General features: G+C 45.4%; 1 protein-coding gene across 7 annotated transcripts; it reads left to right on the top strand.

Annotated features, from left to right (window-relative positions):
* The first annotated feature begins 1,205 nt into the window (after window positions 1–1,205).
* On the top strand, window positions 1,206–7,716 carry RPS24 (ribosomal protein S24). Of its 7 annotated transcripts, XM_024740238.1 has the most exons (8): window positions 1,206–1,281; window positions 2,816–2,881; window positions 2,971–3,180; window positions 4,706–4,816; window positions 4,943–4,945; window positions 5,463–5,480; window positions 7,246–7,267; window positions 7,630–7,716. In XM_024740238.1, exons 1-6 carry the CDS (start codon window positions 1,279–1,281, stop codon window positions 5,466–5,468), a joined length of 399 nt encoding a protein of 132 aa, XP_024596006.1. In that variant the 5' UTR covers window positions 1,206–1,278; the 3' UTR covers window positions 5,469–5,480; window positions 7,246–7,267; window positions 7,630–7,716. The 7 variants fall into 7 exon arrangements, with proteins under 7 accessions (XP_024596006.1, XP_024596008.1, XP_024596009.1 ...); XM_024740240.1 differs by lacking the exon at window positions 5,463–5,480; XM_024740241.1 differs by lacking the exon at window positions 4,943–4,945.
* The last annotated feature ends 13,360 nt before the right edge of the window (window positions 7,717–21,076 follow it).

Raw genomic sequence — 21,076 nt, forward strand, 5'->3', positions numbered from 1 at the left:
TTATTCATGTACTGAGGAAATAAATTTCTTATCTCACACCTCACACCCTGTGGGAGGTGATCCTAGTGTGACATCTTAGCGCATGATCCTAGAGAGAAAACCATTCCACCATAGGACTCAGGGCTACAGAACCTGAAACTTACTTCTTTACTATTTGTGAGAAACTCTAAACAGAAACCAATAAAGTGGTTCAACACTTTTGAATTTTAAGGGATGCTGTCTTCAGACTTTATGGATCCCCACTAGTAAAACATATGTCACAGACAGAAAGCAAAGCAAACCAGATTTTTCTATTTCAGCAGTTAATATATCTTTGAAGATTTGGTGAGTGATTTTCATTATCTAGAAGTTAAAAACAAAGATTCTGGAACCACAGTATCCATGGGTGTTTAGGCACTACTGCTTAAAGTTGAGCGACCTTGGGAAAGTTCCTTAACCTCGTGCTGTCATAGTTTCCCCATCTATAAAAGGGATAAGTAATATGTACCCTAATTCTTAGAGTTGGTGGGAAGGTTAAATGGCAAAATAAGGGTAAAAGTACTCAGAAAGTAACAGACACATAGCAGCGCTCTCAAAAGCCTGCAACCTGATTTGTCGGTCTCTGAACCTGCATGCTTATGTTCTTTATTGTTACACGTATGTCTCACTGTAAACTAACAAATTTCTCCATCAAGCAGATACTTATTAAAAGCTCACTTTTGTGGGGATTAAGATTTTTCAGAAAAAGACAAATTAAATAATTTTTTATTTTTAATTAGAAAATCAGATTCTCTAAGCTCAGAAAAAATCAATTAATTAAATAGCAATAAATTAAAACGGTCAGTTTTGCGTACTTAAAATAAAAGTTTGAGTCCGGGTTTCTGTAGTTTCCCTAGCAGTAAAATGAGGAGGCTGGTCGAGAGGACCTCCAAGGACGCCTTCGAGCTTTACCAACCTCTAACGCGGTTGGAGGGGAATTAACTTTAAACCGGTTTACCGGAATTTTAAGTAGAGACGGTTCAAGATAATGAATTGAAGTGGAACACGTGCTTGCGTAAACCTGGTCGGCCCAAACTGTTCCCCCCGCCGGATTGGCCGTTCACGTTCCGGGGGTGTGGCGAAAAAGCGAAGAAACCAGGTCTTATACACTTTCAATCAGGCATTAGCGCGGTCGGCCTCGCGGTCTGGCCACGCCCCCACGCCGGCGTCTCCCGGGGTCCTTCCGTGAGCGTTGATATGATTGGCCGGCGGAAGATAGTTCTCTTTTCCTTCCTGGCTGCTTGAAGATCAGCCGCCATTATGGTGAGTCTTTGCGGATCCAGGGATCATCCGATGCGTATCTGGGCAATCCTCCGTCCCCTGTTCCCGCCGTTAGCCCTACGGCCGCCCGAAGCCCGATTGCTCTTCCCTGGCCGTGTCTGACGGAGGCCGGTTGCCGAGGGCCGGGGAGCCGCCGGCGGGGAGTCCGGGCTGCGCTGTCGACCCAGAAATGCCGGGCTTCGGAGTCCTCGGAATGGGGACTGCGGGAGCGGCTGCTGCGTTTGTCGGCTTCGTGGAGTCTAGTGGGTGGGGTGGGGTAGGGTGAGGAGAGACACATCGCACTTGAACGCTTAATTTGGGGTAGGCGGTTCGCCGGTGAAGGCAGCCCAGGAGGAGAAGAGGGTGTCGGCAGTGCCCGGGCGTGTTGCGACGACTGAAACCGTTCCCACGTGTAAGCTAGAATATTGTCAGCCGAATGGATCCTCTTGTTTCACAGGGGGGAAACAGGCCCCGGGAAGAGGAGCCACTTTAAGGCTTGCCATGTCATGTATAGCTCATTAGAAGGTTCACCTGTTTTTAACCCCATTCTATCTGCGAGCTGTTTTTCCCTTGACCCTTACTTTCAAGAATTGAATATTGTTGAAGTGAACTTAGTGTGGTGTGGTTTTTCAGACTGCAGTCGAAAATTAGTCAATCTATTATGAGAGCTCTTTTTTTTTGTGAATTATTATAGTCAGTGTAAGCGCGTTGAATGCCCACATTCCTTGGTAGTCACTTATAGCGTAAAAGAGCAACGGGGCCATTCAGAAGGGGGTACAGTTTTTTTTGTGAGGTGTAGCGTTGGTCATTCAAGAAGGGTAGTTTACAAGGAGGTGGTGCAATGCTTGTCACATCTGTGCAGGATGCAATAAACAGGGTGCCGTGACCATAACATTTATAGAGTCACAGCTTTACTCCAGAGAAGTAGGCTTTAACTGGGGGTGATTTTTTGCCTGTGAGGGGACAGTTGACAAAATCTGGATACATTCTTGGTCACAACTGGGAAGCGCAGGTGCTACCGGCATCAAGTGGTTAGAGGTTAAAGATGCTGCTCCACGATCTGAAATGCACTGGACAGTCCCCACAGCACAGAAGTAGCTGGACCAAAATACCAGAGGTTTGAGAAACCTTGCTGCAGAGTGATTTCTGTAATGAAGTGAAGTAAGGTGTTTCCAGACTTAAAATCCTGACAGATTCAGAATGTGGCTGTTGAGTGTTTTCTTGATGCTGTTTTTGTGATGGGGTGACCTGTGAGTTAGGCACTGTGCTAAGTGGCTTAGGAGGAGATGGGAATTTGTGCATTTTTTTTTCTTTTATTGAAGCTTTTTTGCCACTAACCCATGTGACTCCTGAATATTTGAAATGTGGTTCCTGCAGCTGAGGAATTGCGTTTTAAATGTTGTTTACTTTTAATTATCCACAGATGGATAGCCACAGGGTCTACTGATTTGGACATTGCAATTCTAGCTCTTGGAAAATCACAGCGGGTCAAGAAAAGGTTGAATAGTTTTGTTAATGAGTGTTGTTATGTTTTCAGAACGACACAGTAACTATCCGCACAAGGAAGTTCATGACCAACCGACTACTTCAGCGGAAACAAATGGTAAGGAAGGGTACGTCAAAGGTTGGTTGTTATTCAGTTTTGAAGATGTATTTCATTATAATAAACACTAAACTTGGTAATCTTTTTAGGTCATCGATGTCCTTCATCCTGGGAAGGCAACAGTACCTAAGACAGAAATTCGGGAAAAACTAGCCAAAATGTACAAGACCACACCAGATGTCATCTTTGTGTTCGGATTCCGAACCCATTTTGGTGGTGGCAAGACAACTGGCTTTGGCATGATTTACGATTCCTTGGATTACGCAAAGAAGAATGAGCCCAAACACAGGCTTGCAAGAGTAGGTGTCCTATCTGTTCAACAGCTGCTAAAGACATTTTTTCAGTAACGTTGTGTTGTGCGTGCAGTGGAGTGAGCAAAAGCAAGCAGTCTGCAGGGGGACAACATACTAAAGAACTCTTAAGGGGTTGAGAGAAAAGGTTCTTTGATAAATGCACAGGTAGTTCTGAACAGGAGTTCAGAATGGGGTCTGCAGGATTTGAGGAGGTGACATTTGAGCTGGGTCTAGAAGAGCAGGTAAAGCAGTGCTCCTAGAGGTAGGAACTGGAAGTAGGTAGGGGGATGAGTTTAGAAAGGTAGGTTGGCCCCAAATTAAGTGAAATCTTTATTCCCAAACATCTGAGTTTGGGCTTAACTTCATAGGTTGCCAGGAGCCATGAAAGCTTTCGGATCACTTCCTGAGTACCAAGCACTACACAATGACCTACAGTTGACCGTTGAACAACACGGGTTAGAGTTATGAAGGTCCACTTACGCGCAGATTTTTTTCAGTAGTAAAATCTGTATTACAGTGATCCGAGGTTGGTTGACTGCACAGATGCGAAGGGAAGTGTGGATGTGGAGGGCCAGCTATAAGGTATAATCAGATATTCAGCTGTGTTGAGGGTTGGCACCCATATTTGTGCAGTTGTTCAGGGCTCAACTGTACAGCAGTAGACTGGGCAAACTCCCTAGCTTATATACTAAATTGTGAATGAGCAAATGAATTGTTACTTTGAAATAGTTCTTGTGTCTGCCCCCTTTTAACTTTTTTTCCTCCTTGCTATTAGGTAAAATCTTTCCACTGAATAGGTATGTGGTAGATAGATGCTGCCCTCTTTTTTTTTTTTTTTTTTTTTTGGGGATCTCCTGTTGTGGAGCACAGGCTCCGGACGTGCAGGCTCAGCGGCCATGGCTTACGGGCCCAGCCGCTCCGCGGCATGTGGGAGCTTCCTGGACCGGGGCATGAGCCTGTGTCCCCTGCATCGGCAGGCGGACTCTCAAACACTGCGCCACCAGGGAAGCCCTGCACTCTTAATTGGGTGGTCTGGGAGACCTGGCTGAGGTGAAGTGAAGCCGAGTTCCTTGTAAAGATAGGGGAGCATTTCTGTAGGCAGTAGGAAGAGCAAATGCAGAAGTGGGCAGAGTGAAGATGAGTAGCTGGATGCTGTCTCCGTGGGGGGGTGTAGAGTTCTTGGGAAAGATTCTTCTGTCAGCTATGAGTAGGAAACAGGGAGTTGAAGTGGAAGAGACCCTGAAAATGTGGAGACCTAGCGAACTGTAGGCTCCGAACCATAACACCATGCACGGAGCGTTGAGTGCACACTTTTCCTGTGTTGTTTTCTGTTCATGCTATCTCAGTTTAATGACTGTTTCTGTTCTAGCACAAACAAGTATTGTTAAATGTACTTGAAGAGTTTTGACTTCTGAAGCTGTATTTCTTGAGCTCCAGCCTGGTCAACTTTCCCTACCGGATTAGTATGTAACGATGTTGATGTTTGCAAGTCACCTACGTGTATACGTATATATATTCCTTTCTTTTTCAGCATGGCCTGTATGAGAAGAAAAAGACCTCGAGAAAACAGCGAAAGGAACGCAAGAACAGAATGAAGAAAGTCAGGGGGACTGCAAAGGCCAATGTTGGTGCTGGCAAAAAGGTATAGTTTATCAAGGGAAATACAGAAATGTCAATTCCAGGTTTTTAGTTTGTAGAAAGGTGGGGTATTGTTTTCTTAATAACCTTTCTTAATGTTTCTTCTTTTCCGACTTCTTCTGGATTACAGAAGGTAACCTGTTTTGAGAAGCCACGTAATGTAGTATCTTAACACCTCAGTAGAGTAGCTTTGCCCACCCCTTGTTAGCTCACAGATTAGCACAACATGGGGCCACATCGGTTCAGTGATCGGTAGAGTGATCCTGGTGGGTGCCTTGAAAGTCCTATCAGGAAAGTTTGCATTTTACTGCTAATTACAAAGATTGTTAAAGGGGGAGCGGATCTAGTTTCCCAAGACTTATTTTCTTAAAATTGACAACTGATTGAAGAAGCAGCTCAATCAATGTGGCCCATGTTTTCCTGGCATGCTGGAGAGGTAGCACAGTTCTCCATTGCTTTCCTCTCCAGTTAGTCAGGACTTAAGTGATTTTAATGATGAGCTTTTTACCAGCTTTGCTAGCTAATTGTAAGTAGTTGAATGGAATTAAGGTGTTGGGTTGTTAAATTAACAAATAATCAAGTGTTCTGTGAACTTTTTTTTTTTTTTTTTTGCCTTTTTCCTCTACTTTCTTGGAATTCTTGTTCATCAGAAATGAAGTGTCTAGCAGGTACTGAGATTGTGAGCACGGTGTGGGGATGCATCACCTTCACTAAGTTTGCTTTGATGCTTTGCATGTTGGCTTTCGGAAGAGAGTTTCGTAGTATAGTCTATTATAACACCACTGCTACGGTTTAAAATAGTATATTATGGGCAAAGGAGAAAAACTTCAAATGATGTTTATTTTGGAAACTCAAAAATGCATGTTAAGTTGTGAAGTGCCCCAGTGGAGGAAGGTAGCCGCTTTTAACTGGCACTTGGGAAATGCTGTGTTCCAGAGTACCACATACCCAGGAAATGGCTTTACTTAACACAGGGCTTGGGAAGGATTCACTCATCCAGTCATGAGCAGTCTTTCCCTTGGGGACTCTGGAGATTGGTCGATTCTCTGGCAGCTTTGGTGATAAACTGGTCCGGAAAATCTGGCAAAGCCTCTGTCCCGGGAGCACACACCGAAAGCTGCCTTTTACTGTCTCCTTTACTGTCCCATTGCTTTTTATTAGTTGATCTCCAGCTTTCCACCTGATGCCCTTTTTTTTAATTGGAAAATTTCCAAGATAATTGAATATTCACATCAAAGCCTTTGATAAATACGCTTTTCCCACAGGTACTTAAATACTTTTGCTCATCTGAGCAGCCTAAACCAGTAACATGTAAAGTGGGCTGAGAGTGGGTTGGGACTAGTAAGTTTTTGAAACAGTGGTGGTCACCGCTTGACATGCTTCCTCTCACCGACATGCTTCCTCTCACCGTGACTCCCCGCCAGACCAGGCAGTAAACGTGGTGTGCCTGCTCTGGGCTGTAATCCCATTGACTTCCGGGTGCCATGGAGTTGTAATGGACTGCCAGAGGAACTGCTTGCTGCTTAGTTAGAATAACTGCTCCCTCTTTGCGAGGCTTAGTATACTTGTTGACAGAAGTTCCAGAAGTTGAAAAACAGTCAATATTTGTGTTCTGATCTAGATCTGAAGAATTTTTTACACACTGTTTTCTTCATTCAGCCTTTGAGTCACGTGTGTTAGTGCTCAGCGGTGACGTGCAGAGTTTAGCCCTGTGGGGACCTGAGCTATCACTATTCCTGCTTCAGGTTGCACTAGTGCATTTCACTAGCACTGCTCTGAAAAGCGGCTGGAAAAGGAATGCATAAATGAGCACGTGTATTCTTTGGCTCAAATAAAAAAAGGCATAGTAATGTCCTTTGAACTTAGATGTTGGAATCCAGACGTTGGAGTTGCACCTTTCGGGTATAATAGAGTTGTTTTAAATTACGGAATAGTCTCATGTTTGAAGAGCAATTGAATTTTTTTTACATCAGCTGAGTTCTGCCTTTTTAAATACTAATTCGCACTACTTGTGTTGATTGTGAATGGTGGCTTTTAAAGTACTGAACTGAGACAGGTTTTAAAAGACTTGCTTGATCATTTAGAGCTCTCCCCTTGTGGTTAAATTAGACTTCAGTCTGCGATGATTCTCAGGTCTGTTGTTGGTGCTAGCGTGCCCAGCACGGTGTTGCTGAGCAAAGCAGGGGCGCCTTCATGTGTAAGTAGGCAGTGGCAGCCTACGAACCATAGTAATCAGGCAGGCTGTTCTCAATATTGGGTGGAATAAAATCAGTGAGTGTGTCTAGGGAGTGCTCTTTATACAACTGCAAAGAACAAAATAGTCATTAAGGTATCTGATTGCATGCAGATTATTTAGGAGTTTGAAAAGGGACTATTAATGAAATGTTTCTTTTCCCTCTTCCCTCCTTTCCCCCTTCCCTGCCACTGATTCAGTGAGCTGGAGATTGGACAACAGGTATAATTCAAGCTTTTCGTTTAGATTGCTAGACTCCTTGGTTGACAGTCATTAAAAATAGAGCATGTGAAATGATTTAGAAGTATGTTTACAAATGCTCTCAAGAGTTGTGCCCCTTAAAAACCAGCAGTGACATGGTTTTGTTGTCAAAACTTGTTTTTTGTCTCATCCCTAACTTGAATGTTTGTGAGTTTTATATCTTGATGCTTACATTGTTTTAAGATCACACAAACTTAATATGGTCTAGGTTACTAATGTTCGTTCTGCATGAGTGTCATTAATTTTGGGGTTTGTTGAAGACTTTGAACTTTAATTTTTAAAGGCAGTTGCTAACTAAATTTTTCTTTTTCTTTAATTCACAGAAGGAATAAAGACTCTGCAGTGACTGTGTCTGTGGTGATTGTGCAGATTTTTCATGAGAGAGTTAATAAACTAAGACTTTTTACATATCTGGTCGTTTGGAATATATTTGAAGTTTACTGGGAGTGCTGTAAAATTGGTTTGCTGTTTAACAGATTTAGAGTGCTGCCCAAGTTCACATGTTCCATTAAGCATTCAGTGAAAACTTGCTGTGTTGGGGTGGTGCTTGTCCTTCCCTTTAATGGCACAGAGGTGTCAGGGCGTAGAGAACTGGCGGCGTGGGAGCATGTGGGGCCAGTCTGGTGTGCTCATGTTAATACTTGGTATTATAGTTGGTCAGTCCCTGAAAGAGACTCTTGAAACCTGAATTCCTTTTTGGTTTTACTAGAACCCCACTTAGTCTTTGTTACGGAAAAAAATTTGCTGGCCTTGATAGAAGTTAAGTTACTACATTACATTCTCATCATTTATCCTGAAGTAAACAGGGTCTGTCAAAATTGCTATTTGTGGGTTGCGGGCTTGTGCTTAGGTGATAAATGAGTGGTTTGTTGTGGGTGGGAATTTGAAACAGGCTCTGGAGTGGTGAGTGTGTGTAGTGTGTGATTGCTTGGTGAGTCTGACTGCGTGGGTTTACGAGGCATGGAGGGTTATCTAGTGCTGCTGCTGCTTTGCCAGGTGCTTATTCTCACACTGGCTTTTTTAGGCGTCAAGGTTGAGAACCTGAAATGTGGGTTATTGGTCAGTTGTGTGGGGTTGGGGGATTTGAGGAGGGGGTTGTTTGAAGGTTGCTGGGGGGTTGGGGTGCCATTTGAGAGGATAAGAAACATGAGTAGGAGAGCTTGAGTGTTAGGGGACAGAAGAGGCATTAATGGCTCGTGGGTTTTGGATGTCATTCTTCCCTGAGGTTGGTGTGTGATTGGTTTCTACCTTAAGTGGGTCCATGTAGGAGTCAGGCTTATAAATGCTATTGAGAACTGTGTCAGTGGATGGAAAGCTTCAGAGAAAACTCAGGAAGCAGTAGAGGACTGCTTGGCTGGTTGGGTTGAAAGGGGAACCAGGAAAAAGCAAGAATCATGATAGCAGAAGGCATGTGAGGGTTGCAGAAAGGAGTGGTTGGATATCTTGCAGAGAGCATGGTGAGAGGCCTTGACTTGAAGAAGGAGTTATAGCCTGGGAGGGCAGGGATGTGACCAGGTAAGTGAGGGGCCTGAACCTGCTGGCCCAGGGTGCAGAGGGCGGGGTGGGTGTAGTTCCGTTTGTGGCTCTGCTGAGGCTGCATACTTGGGTTTGTGGAAACCATGGCCTTGTGGGTTCCCTTGCTAGGGAATCTGCTTTGTGTTCCCTTAATAGGACCAAGAAATAAGATTAGATGGTCTACTTGTATAGGAAAAAAAAAATCTGTTTGGAGGAGTGGGGGATTTAGGTCTGCACACTTCTGTTTCCACCAAATGGCTAATGGGTGGTGTGGAATCCCTAAGGGATTTGAGGTGAGTGGCATTTTTTTTTTTTTTTACCAGTACGCGGGCCTCTCACTGTTGTGGCCTCTCCCCGTTGCGGAGCACTGGCTCCGGACGCGCAGGCTCAGCGGCCATGGCTCACAGGCCCAGCTGCTCCGCGGCATGTGGAATCTTCCCGGACCAGGGCACGAACCTGTGTCCCCTGCATCGGCAGGCGGACTCTCAACCACTGCGCCACCAGGGAAGCCCTATGAGTGGCATTTTTAAATGAGCAGTGTGTGGAGGCCAGAGATCATCCATGCCTGGTGGAGATGCAGTTCCCCAGGACTGATCTATAGGGTGTGTAGGTGCAGAGATGGGCTGGTGAGCAGCAGGTAGGGGCAAGAAGCAGAAGATGCTGGGAGAGGTTATATTTGGGATGACTCAGAACAGGGCAGGAGATGAAGCCGAGCAATGGTGGGCGGGGGTGGGGGGGTGACCCCAGGGGCCTGTGGTCACAAAGTTCAGGAGCAGGGCTAAAAGAAGCAATGGAACAAGAACCGAAGGGTAGGAGGTGGTTTTCAGAGTGAGGTACTAGGTGTTGGTGTGAAGACAGGGCACAGCTACAGGGAGCCTGATGAGGTGAAGTTTGGCAACCAAGTCACAAGATCCGTAGGCTTTTCCATTGGGATATGCTCGGGGAGGGCAAAGTTTGCAGTCATTCAGCCAGTAGTCTCTTTGAAGGGAATCGTGATTAACTCTGGTTGAGCCTGTTTTTCTAGGGGAACTGCCTGGGCTAGGATATTACAGACGTCACGAACTGGCAGTCTTGTCAGTAAGCTTTGTTGGACAAGCAAAGCATTTCAAAATAGGACAAACCGTACGTGAAGATCCAGATTCCTAGCCTCTTGAGTTATCAGAAGAATCAACAGAAGGCCCACCTTCCTGCATGGTGACAGTTGGCAAGGTTAGAGGGTGGGCTGTGTGCCTCAGGGTAGGTGTTTGTTCTGTCATCCTCCGTGGCCTCTGCTTCTGCAAGCTAGCCTGCACCCTTGTCCACCTGCCCTCTGGTCTTGTGTCCCCTCTGCATGCCGCTTAACTTCCATCTAGTCCAGCTGGGTGTCTGGGCAAGTTGCGTGGTCCCCTGATTGGGTTAACTTCTCTTTAAATTGGGGCCCCCAAGGGTACTTTCTCTGCTGACCTGATGCAAGGCTGTTTTGAGTCTCACATGATAAAGCATCTGTGAGAATAGTTTGGGAACTGAAGTGCTGAGCAACTGTGTGACGGGAGGCAAGGACTGGCGTTCATTTGTGCACAGTTGTGCTGTGGAACTCTAGGGTTGGAGATTCAGCACTTTTGTCGGCCCTGGCATTAACCAGATCATACTGCTGTCAGCAGGCTTTGGAGGAGCCTCCGTGAAAATGCAAAGTCGACTTTACTCATCAGCAGTCAGGGAGGGCACATCCCTTCCCTCAACTTGCCACTTGTCAGAGGCTGTTGCTTCATGAGGGTAGCAAGGAAGAGTCTGGCGAGAAGTTTAGAACTGCACCCCTTTGTTCCACTTGTAGCTGCATGTGCCCAGGTAGCCAGCGTTTAACTGTTCTCTTCCCTCCAAAGAAGAGGTCGAATGGCAATTTGATTATTCTGGGCTCTCCTTAAAGGTAGCATCTTGACAAATACACCATACTCTTATAGCTGAGGCAGTTACTGTATAAACAATTACTTCCTTTAATCTGTACAATAATCCTAAGAGGCAGATCTCATTGGACCCATGTTGGAGAGGGTTTAGAGCAGTTAAGCAACTAAGTAGTGGGGTGGGATTAGAATGCAGTTGTCTGACTGCGGTCTTTGTTGTGCATTTACCCATTGTTAAATGTTAATTGAGCAGCTTTCTTGCACAGGGTGTATAATGGTGTGCAAGACTATACCTACTATGTACTGTATTTGTCTAACTACTTGCAGTTAGGGTGCCTGTTGCCAGCAGTGTTACTGAACCAAGTCATAGATGACCATCTGAATTCCGCATTTACTGAACCTGCTGTGCGCACTAGTCCCTGTTCTGGTAGCTCGGGAGATGGGTGAAGAAGCTGTCCCTGCCCCCAGTGCTCAGAGGGGCTTAAGCACCTTGTCCGGGGTCTCATGGCCTGGTTTCTGCTCCTTACCATGAAGCAGCAGACTGTAATTATGTTAAGTTAGGTGGTGGGAATCCAGAGGTGAGAAAGTGTTAGAGTAACACTAACTGGGGTAAAATGTGATCTGATCTGGGCACACGGGAGCAGGTGTCTCACTGGGGCTATGAAAGTAGAGAAGGATCACATGGAGATGCACCAGTCATCCTGCAGGGGAAGAGTGGAGATGAGGTGGGAGAGTGTGGGAGCAGAGTGCAGGTAGGCTTTGTCATCCTCAGTGAGGTGCAAGGCGCTGTGGTGACTGGTGGCTTCCAGCAGAGTGTTGCCCAAAGCATTTCTGGTAAGAGAAATTCTATTTCAAAAATAGACTTCAGGTTGGCTGCAAGAGCACAGAGGTGTGACGATTGATTGATTGATTTTTTAACATCATTGTTGGAGTATAATTGCTTTACAATGGTGTGTTAGTTTCTGCTGTATAACAAAGTGAATCAGCTATTTGTATACATATATCCCCATATCCCCTCCCTCTCGCGTCTCCCTTCCACCCTCCCTATCCCCCCAAGGTGGTCACAAAGCACCAAGCTGATCTCCCTGTGCGATACAGCTGCTTCTCACTAGCTATTGATTTTACATTTGGTAGTGTATATATGTCCATGCCACTCTCTCACTTCGTCCCAGCTTACCCTTCCCCCTCCCTGTGTCCTCAAGTCCATTCTCTGTCTGTGTCTTTATTCCTTTCCTGCCCCTAGGTTCTTCAGAACCTTTTTTTCTTTTCTTTAAGATTCCATATACATGTGTTAGCATACGGTGTTTGTTTTTCTCTTTCTGACTTACTTCACTCTGTATGACAGACTATAGATCCATCCACCTCACTACAAATAACTCAATTTTGTTTCTTTTTATGGCTGAGTAATATTCCATTGTATGTATGTGCCACATCTTCTTTATCCATTCATCTGTCGATGGACACTTAGGTTGCTTCCATGTCCTGGCTACTGTAAACAGAGCTGCAATGAACATTGTGGGACCTGACTTTTTTTTTTTTTTGCAGTACGTGGGCCTCTCACTGTTGTGGCCTCTCCCGTTGTGGAGTACAGGCTCCGGACTCGCAGGCTCAGCGGCCATGGCTCACGGGCCTAGCCGCTCCGCGGCATGTGGGATCTTCCCGGACCGGGGCACGAACCCGTGTCCCCTGCATCGGCAGGCTTACCCTCAACCACTGCGCCACCAGGGGAGCCCCTATGACTCATTACGGTTTTCTCAGGGTGTATGCCCAGTAGTGGGATTTCTGGGTCATATGGTAGTTCTGTTTTCAGTTTTATAACGAACCTCCGTACTGTTCTCCACAGTGGCTGTATCAATTTACATTTCCACCAACAGTGCAAGAGGGTTCCCTTTTCTCCACATCTTCTCCAGCACTTATTGTTTGTAGATTTTTTGTTTTTAAATAATATTATTTGGGATCTCAGAATTCTTACTGAAATACAGAACTGTACTTCTTTTTAACAGGACACAGAAAGAATGAGGGATAATCTGTAACTCTGAGGACTAAATTGTTTCAAATTTTCCTAAAGATTATAAGAAAAAGTATTAATCATATCATTGGTTCCAACCGGTGTGAGGTGATCCTCATTGTAGTTTTTTTAATTATTTATTTTTGGCTGCATTGGTTCTTCATTACTGCATGTGGGCTTTCTCTAGTTGAAGTGAGTGGGGGCTACTCTTGTGGTGTATGGTCTTCCCATTGCGGTGGCTTCTCTTGTTATGGAGCACAGGCTCTAGGTGCGTGGGCTTTGGTAGTTGTGGCGTGTGGGCTCAGTAGTTGTGGCTTGCAGGCTCTAGAGCACAGGCTCAGTAGTTGTAGTGCTCAGGCTTAGCTGCTCCGCGGCATGTGGGATCTTCTTGGACCAGGGCTTGAACCTGTGTTGCCTGCATTGGCAGGCGGGATTCTTAACCACTGCGCCCCCAGGGAAGCCCCTCATTGTAGGTTTGATTTACATTTCTCTAATGATTAGTGATGTTGAGCATCCTTTCGTGTTTGTTGGCACTCTGTATATCTTCTTTGGAGAAATGTATGTTTAGGTCTTCTGCCCATTTTTGAATTTGGTTGGTTGTTTTGATATTGAGCTGCATGAGCTGTTTATATATTTTGGAGATTAATCCTTTGTTGCTTTGTTTGCAAATATTTTCTTCCATTCTAAGGGTTGTCTTTTCATCTTGTTTATGGTTTCCTTTGCTGTGCAAAAGCTTTTAAGTTTCATTAGTTCCCATTTGTTTATTTCCATTTCTCTAGGAGGTGGGTCAAAAAGGATCTTGCTGTGATTTATGTCATAGAGAGTTGTGCCTGTGTTTTCCTCTAAGAGTTTTATAGTGTCTGGCCTTACATTTAGGCCTTTAATCCATTTTGAGTGTATTTTTGTGTATGGTGTTAGGGAGTGTTCTAATTTCATTCTTTCACATGTAGCTGTTCAGTTTTCCCAGCACCACTTATTGAAGAGGCTGCCTTTCTCCATTGTATATTCTTGCCTCCTTTATCAAAGATAAGCTGACCATATGTGCGTGGGTTTATCTCTGGGCTTTGTATCCTGTTCTGTTGATCTGTATTTCTGTTTTTGTGCCTGTATCATACTGCCTTGATTACTGTAGCTTTGTTAGTATAGTTTGAAGTCAGGGAGTTTGATTCCTCCAGGTCTGTTTTTCTTCAGCTTGCTTTGGCTGTTCAGAGTCTTTTGTGTTTCTGTATAAATTGTGAAGTTTTTTGTTCTAGTTCTGTGAAAAATGCCATTGGTAGTTTGATAGGGATTGCTGTGGGTAGTATAGTCATTTTCACAATGTTGATTCTTCCAGTCCAAGAACATGGTATATCTCTCCATCTGTTTGTATCATCTTTAATTTCTTTCATCAGTGACCCCTGATTTATTTATGCTGGCAAAGCAGAGGCTTTCCTGAGTTTGGAGCCCTATAGTGTGAGCCTAGGGAGTAAAGACACCTCAATTTCATTTGTCCTTCCCCTTCCACTCACCCTTGAACTTCCTTTCCTGTATGCTAGACACTGTGGAAGTGAGACCCCCCCAGAACAACTGTGTCCGCGGTCTGGTTGGGAGTTAGGGACAAGTGAGGTTCTGGTGGGAAATGAGGCTGGAGGGGTCAGCAGGGAACAGGTCAGGGAGGAACCTTGTATGCTGGGCTAAGGATGTATTTTGTTCAGTATTTTGGTTGAATAAAAGAAAACTTTAGAAATAAGATATTCAGCAGTGGATTGACTTGTCTTTGTCATGGTGAATTCCTTTGCATGGAGGGTACTTAAGCCCTTGGACTGCTCGTGTATGTTGGAGAGGGGATTTGTGCAGGAGGTTAGGGGTTGTTGAGATGGCATCCAAGCAGTCTAGCTTAGTGGGAAAAGGACTAGACTGGGAATCGGGAGACCTGGTTTCTGATCCCTAGTCAGCTGACAGCTGGCTGGGGTCCTGGATGGGCAAGGGGGCTTCCCTTTCCTGGGCCTCCATTTCCCTGTGTTTAGGTGAGATACAAGGGCTGGATGCATGGGTCCCAAGCGTGGTACCTGGGGGCTTGTTAAAAATGCAAATGCCCATGTCTCTTGTCCCAGTTTCCAGAGTTACTAGTTCTGGGTGGCACCGAAGCATCTGACGTTTTAACAGCTTCCAGGTGATGCTACTGATGAGCTAGGTTAGGGAAACTGGACTAAAAAGTCTAATGTCCCTTCTGCCTCTGAGAATTCTGTGTCTCTGAGGGAGATGTGGTCTCTGTCCTTAAGAAGCTGGCAAGTAAATAGTAATACTGCTGTTACTACTGCTAATAAAAGTAATACAGAATAGTGAGCGTTTTCTATGTGCCAGGTATTGAACTCATTTCTCTCATTTACCTTTTATAACCACTATGAAGGAGGTATTCTTATCCCTGTTTTACAGATGAAGAGATTGAGGCTCAAAGAGATTAGTGCATTTGGTCAAAGTTATGCAGGTTTGACTGCCTGTGGTACACCTGGGGACATTTGTGGAACTTCCCAGTAAGGAGCTAAAATTTGCACTGAGTCTTGATGGGTGCAGAGAGATTAGCTAAGGCAGTAGTTGTCCAAATGTGGTCTGACACTGGCAGCATCCGCACCCCCCTGGAACTTGTTAGAAATGCAATTTCTCAGGCCCTACCCCAGGCCCACCGAATCTGAAACTGTGGGGCCAGCAACCTGTGTTTTAACATGTCCTCTAGGAGGTACTGATGCAGGTTGAAGTTTGAGAACCACTGAGTTGGGGGTAGAGAAGGACATTACAGGGGGCACAGTCATGGAGACCAGGAAGGGCAGTGTTGCAGACTGGCCCATCACTGGCCTTCCCTTTGGTGGAATCAAGAGGTCACATGAGCCATGCAGACTCCCACAAGGGGGCACTGTGGGCACAGGCTTGGATGCTGCCTGTTATGCTGTCATGGCTGCTACCCTGGTGGAAGCGTGAAAAAAGCCTGGTGCCACATCAACTGGAGAGGTCATTCTTTCTTCTCAGAAAAGGTCTAATGGGGGTGGTAATCTTGTTTATAGGATTCGTCCCTTGTAGGGAAGCTGAACCTACAGGGCTTTCTGCTGTTCACACGTGCATGGCAATGTCTACCCGTCCGTGCTGCAGTGTCTCTGCAGATCCTGTGCAAATAGCATTCCTCTTGTAGCTCCCCAGCCAAGGGGCTTGCAGTTTCTTTGGAAGAAAGAACGCTTGAACCCCAGCGGCCCGATTCTAGTTCATTGTGCTACCTCTAGGTGACACCTCTGTCTGGTTCTTTCAGAGTTTGGGAGTAGGGTGGAGTGCTGGGTCACAAAACCTGTCTTCAAGCCTTAGCTCTGCCCCAGCCATGCTTTGTGATCTCAGGCAAGTCCCTTTTCTTTGGGCCTCATTTTTCTTTCTTTTTTTTTTTCCTCATTTTTCTTTTGTGTTAGATAAGGGAGTGGTGCGGAGAAGGTGGCTTTCAGCATCTTTCCACATATAAAATGCTTCTGTGGGGAGTTGAGATAGGCTTGTCCTACTCAAGGAGCTGGGATTGCAGGGCAGCTGTAAGCCCTGCTGCATGACATCCATCTCCTGTATCCATTTAAGTAAGCCTTGTCAGGTCCTTGGTACAAGGCAGAAGGTGGAACCTATCAAGTTGGATTTCTTTTAAAAAGTCCAGATCTTTAGGCAAGGATTTGCCTCTATAGATTTCTGTTCTGCATATGCTTAGAAGAATGGGAGATATACACCTTATTCTCCTCTCAGCTGCAGCGTGTATTTCTTCTGAAAATACATTGCCTCTGAAGGAGGGGCTGTGACAGTGTTGGGGGCTCTGGCATTCACCTCATTAATCAAGGGATTGGTGTCCAGCACCTCATGGTGACTGCTCACCCAGCTGAGCTACTCTGCCTGGGCACTTAGTTTCTGGAATTGTGTTTTCAGAGAGCTGTAGATGTGCTCATCTCAGAGCCAGAGGGAATTAAAGAGAGGGTCTGGTTCAGCTCTCTTGCTGGCTCCCTCTTTATACGACGATGTTCAGAGAGCTTGGTTAGAAATTGCCCAGCCCAATAGGCAAACACTGTCAAGTTGCAGTTCTCCTTGGTGGAGGAAGCTTGTTAAACAAGATGCCTCTTTCCATCAGGCCCCCTTGGAGAAGGAAAGAAAGCTCTTCAGTTGATCTGGCACCTCTGTTTTGCATGCACATAACGCTCCATTTTCTTGTTTTTGGATGAGGCCACTGAGGCATAGGTCAGGTGGCTTTTCCCAAGTCCCGCAGCTCATCAGTGTCGGGGAGGACTGAGTTTGAGGCCTCTTCACCTTGAGCTGGCTCCCCTCCTGACTGCAGGTGAGCTATTTGCTACTCAGGTGCCATATTCTCCTCTTTTTTAAAGAAAATATTCCACCCTTAGGTGTTTGGGTTTTTTTCCATTTTATTGAGATGTAATTGACATATAGCACAGTATTACTGTCACGTATACAGCATAATGGTTTGATATGTCTATATATTTGTGAAATCACCATAATAAGTCTATTTAACATCCATCATCTCACATAGTTAACAAATTTTTTTTCTTGTGATGAGAACTTTTAAGATTTACTCTCTTAGCAACTTTCAAATATATAATACAGTATCATTAGCTGTAGTTACCATGCTGTACATTACATTCCCAGAACTTACAGCTGGAAGTTTGTACCTTTTGACCACCTTCACCCATTTTCACCCACCCCCTGCTTCTGGCAACCACCAACCTGTTCTGTTTCTGTGAGTTTGGTTTGTTTTAGATGCCACATATAAGTGAGATCATACAGTGTTTGTCTTTCTCTCTGACCTGTTTCACTTAGCATATTACCCCCAAGTCCATCTGTATTGTCACAAATGGCAGGATTTCCGTTTTTATGGCTGAATAATATTCCGTGTGTGTGTGTGTGTGTGTGTCACATTTTTAATCATCCAGTCATGGACACTTAAGTTGTTTCTATGTCTTGACTGTTGTAAATAATGCTGCAGTGAACATGGGAGGGCAGTTACCTCTTTGAGATAGTGATTTCATTTCCTTTGGATATATACCCATGTTTGGAATTGCTGGATCATATGGTAGTTACATTTTTAATTTTTTGAGGAACCTCCATGCTAATTTTCTGTAGCGGTTGCACCAATTTACATTCCCACCAACAATGCACAAGGGTTCCTGTTTCTCCACGTTTTTGCCAACACTTGTTATCTCCTGTCATTTTGATGACAGCCATTCTAACAGGTGTGAGGTGACACCTCATTGTGGTTTTGATTTACATTTTCATGATGAGTAGTGATGTTGAGCACCTTTTCATGTACCTTTTGGTTATTTGTGTGTCTTCTTTCAGAAAAATGTTCAGTTCCTCTGCCCATTTTTTAATTGGATTGCCTTTTTTTTTTTTTGGCTATTACATGAGTTTTTTTTATATACTTTGGATATTAACCCCTTATATGATACTTGGTTTGCAAATACTTTCTCCTTTTCGGTAGGTTGCCTTTTCATTTTGTTGATGGTTTCCTTTGCTGTGGAGAAGCTTTTTAATTTGATATAGTCCCACTTGTTCATTTTTGCTTTTGTTGCCTTTGCTTTTGGTGTCAAATCCAAAAAAATCATTGCCAAGACTGATGTCAAGGAGCTTACAGCCTGTATTTTCTTCCAGGAGCTTTATGGTTTTAGGTCTTCTGTTCAAGTGTTTAATCCATTTTGAGTTGATTATTGGGTAGGGTGTACGAGGTCCACATTCTTTTGCATGTGGCTGTCCAGTTTTCCCAGTACCATTTTCCTTCTGTTTTTAAGGTTACAGAGCATTGTAGTGTTGTCTGGGGTGCTTCTCCACGCTGTCCAGCTCATTACCCTTTTCTGTCTCACAGAGTGTCGCTGGTACAGAAGTGTTCCCTCAGAGGCTGAGAATTTAATTTTTTTTAATTTATTTATTTATTTTTGGCTGCATTGGGTCTTCATTGCTGTGCGTGGGCTTTCTCTAGTTGCGGCGGGCTGGGGCTACTCTTCGTTGCGGTGCGCGGGCTTCTCATTGCAGTGGCTTCTCGTGTTGCAGAGCGCGGGCTCTGGGCGTGCGGGCTTCAGGAGTTGTGGCTCACGTGCTCTAGAGCGCAAGCTCAGTAGTTGTGGCGCATGGGCTTAGTTGCTCCGCGGCATTTGGGATCTTCCCGGACCAGGGCTCAAACCCGTGTCCCCTGTATTGGCAGGCAGATTCTTAACCACTGTGCCACCAGGGAAGTCCCGAGGCCAAGAATTTAAATGTCTCCTACTGGTTCTCCCTGAGCCAGCTTTGTCTTTGGTTTAGATGGTGTATTAGGTAGGTGGCCTTCAGCTGCAGGTAACTGAGAACTCAAACTGCCTTGAACAGTTAAGACATTTATTTGCTTACATAAGCCATCTAGATGCAACAGGGCCTTCAAGGTTGCAGGCCCCTTTGCATCTAGATGGCTTCTTATGTAGATGCAGCAGTTCAACAGTGTCATCAGGACCTAAACATTTCTCTCTTTGTTTTACTCCTCACTGTGTTGGCTCCATTATGCAAGATGGTTGCCAAGTACCACTGGGGCTAACAGGGCTGGGACTAGGGTGGTGTGGTGAGACACTTGGGATGTGAAACCTAAGGAGGTGTTCACTCGGGGTGGGCGTAATGCAGGGTTAACGCTTTTATGACTCCAGGAGTACTTCACCCTGGTTCTGGCCCTTGGGGCTAACCCTGCCCTCCTTCATGTTGGTGGAAGAGAGACTGCCACCGCCCCCCGCCAACCCCCACCACCTCATTTCACTTAGCATAGGCTAAACTGCTGCAACAAATAGGCCCGCAGAATGTGATTGGCATAAACACAATACAGACGTGTTCCTAATTCTCCTAGAAGTCCAAAGCAGGGTATTCCTGGTCAGCAGGAAGCTTTCCTTTGCATGTGGTAATTCAAGAACACAGCTTCCTTCTCTCCTGTGCCTTTGCCATCTTTAGGGCCTCACGGTCACTTGCATCTGCCTAGCAGAGTGGGAAAAAGAGGTAGAGGAGAGGCACCCGTTCTCCACAAAGGCCTGACTAGAAGTCACCCACATCATTCTATTCCTACTCTATTGGCTGCGACTTAGTCTCCTGACACACTGCTGCAAGGGGGCTGGGGAATGTAGCCTAGCTCTAGCCCAGGGAGAGGCGAGAAGAGTGGTTTGGGGGGACATCTTCTAGTCTTTGCCGTGGACGGAAGAAGAAAATGGATGCTTTATGGGGACCCTTTGAACAGAAGCCTCTCAAGGAAATGGGGGAATTTATTGGAAAGCTGGAGGTGTCTAACAACCAGAATGTAGGTGGTCCTGGTGGCCCCCTTGGGAGTGGGACTGGAAAGTGTTCCAGTACAAATCAGCTCTTCCCCCCTTCCCCCTCTGTGAGTTTACTCCACTCCTTTGCAGGCCTGCTTCTTTTGCTCTTCTTTCTTTCCCATGGCTACCATTCTAGCTTCCCATTCCCTCCCATTCCAAGCATCCAACAACATTAATTTGACTCTGCATCCCACTTGTCACTTCCCAAGAATGAGACTGGCCTCGCCTGGGAGAAGGGTCCCTTCCTGGTCCTGCTAGCTCATGGAGCCCGCTTTCCACTTAACCAGGGCCAAGGGAGCACTTGCTGAGAAGGAATGAAGACAGGGGGCTGCTGATGTGTCCACAGCAGCCGCCCCTCGTGTTGCTAAGACTTGCTTTCCTTGTCACTCCCAGACCACCATGTTACCATTTAAAAAAAAAACCAACCAAACCTTTATTTTTAAAAACTTTACTAAAGAAAATAGCTGTATTGAGATATAATTCACTACCAAAATATTTATCCTTTTTTTAAAAATTTTATTTTATTTTTGGCTGCTTCGGATCTTTGTTGCTTCACGTGGGCTTTCTCTAGTTGTGGCGAGAAACTGCTCTTCGTTGTGGTGCACGGACTTCTCATTGTGGTGGCTTCTCTTGTTGTGGAGCACGGGCTCTAGGTGCGCGGGCTTTAGTAGTTGTGTGGCTCGCGGGCTCTAGAGCGCAGGCTCCGTAGTTGTGGTGCACGGGCTTAGTTGCTCCGCGGCATGTGGGATCTTCCCGGACCAGGGCTCAAACCCTTGTCCCCTGCGTTGGCAGGCGGATTCTTAACCACTGTGCCACCAGGGAAGCCCTGTTTATCCTTTTAAAGTGTACAATTCAGTGGGCTTCAGGATTTTTGCAGAGGTGTGCAACTGTCATCACCACCTAACTTTTAAACATTCTCATCATGCTAGAGAGAAACCCTGTGCCTATTAGCCGTCACTCCCCATTTACTCCAGCCTCTACCCCTAACCCTGGGCAACCCCTAAGCTATTTCCTGTCTCTATAGATTTGCTGATATGGGACATACTCATTT

This window comes from Neophocaena asiaeorientalis, unplaced genomic scaffold, assembly GCF_003031525.2.
Source record: "Neophocaena asiaeorientalis asiaeorientalis breed wild unplaced genomic scaffold, Neophocaena_asiaeorientalis_V1.1 scaffold517, whole genome shotgun sequence".
NCBI lineage: Eukaryota > Metazoa > Chordata > Mammalia > Artiodactyla > Phocoenidae > Neophocaena > Neophocaena asiaeorientalis.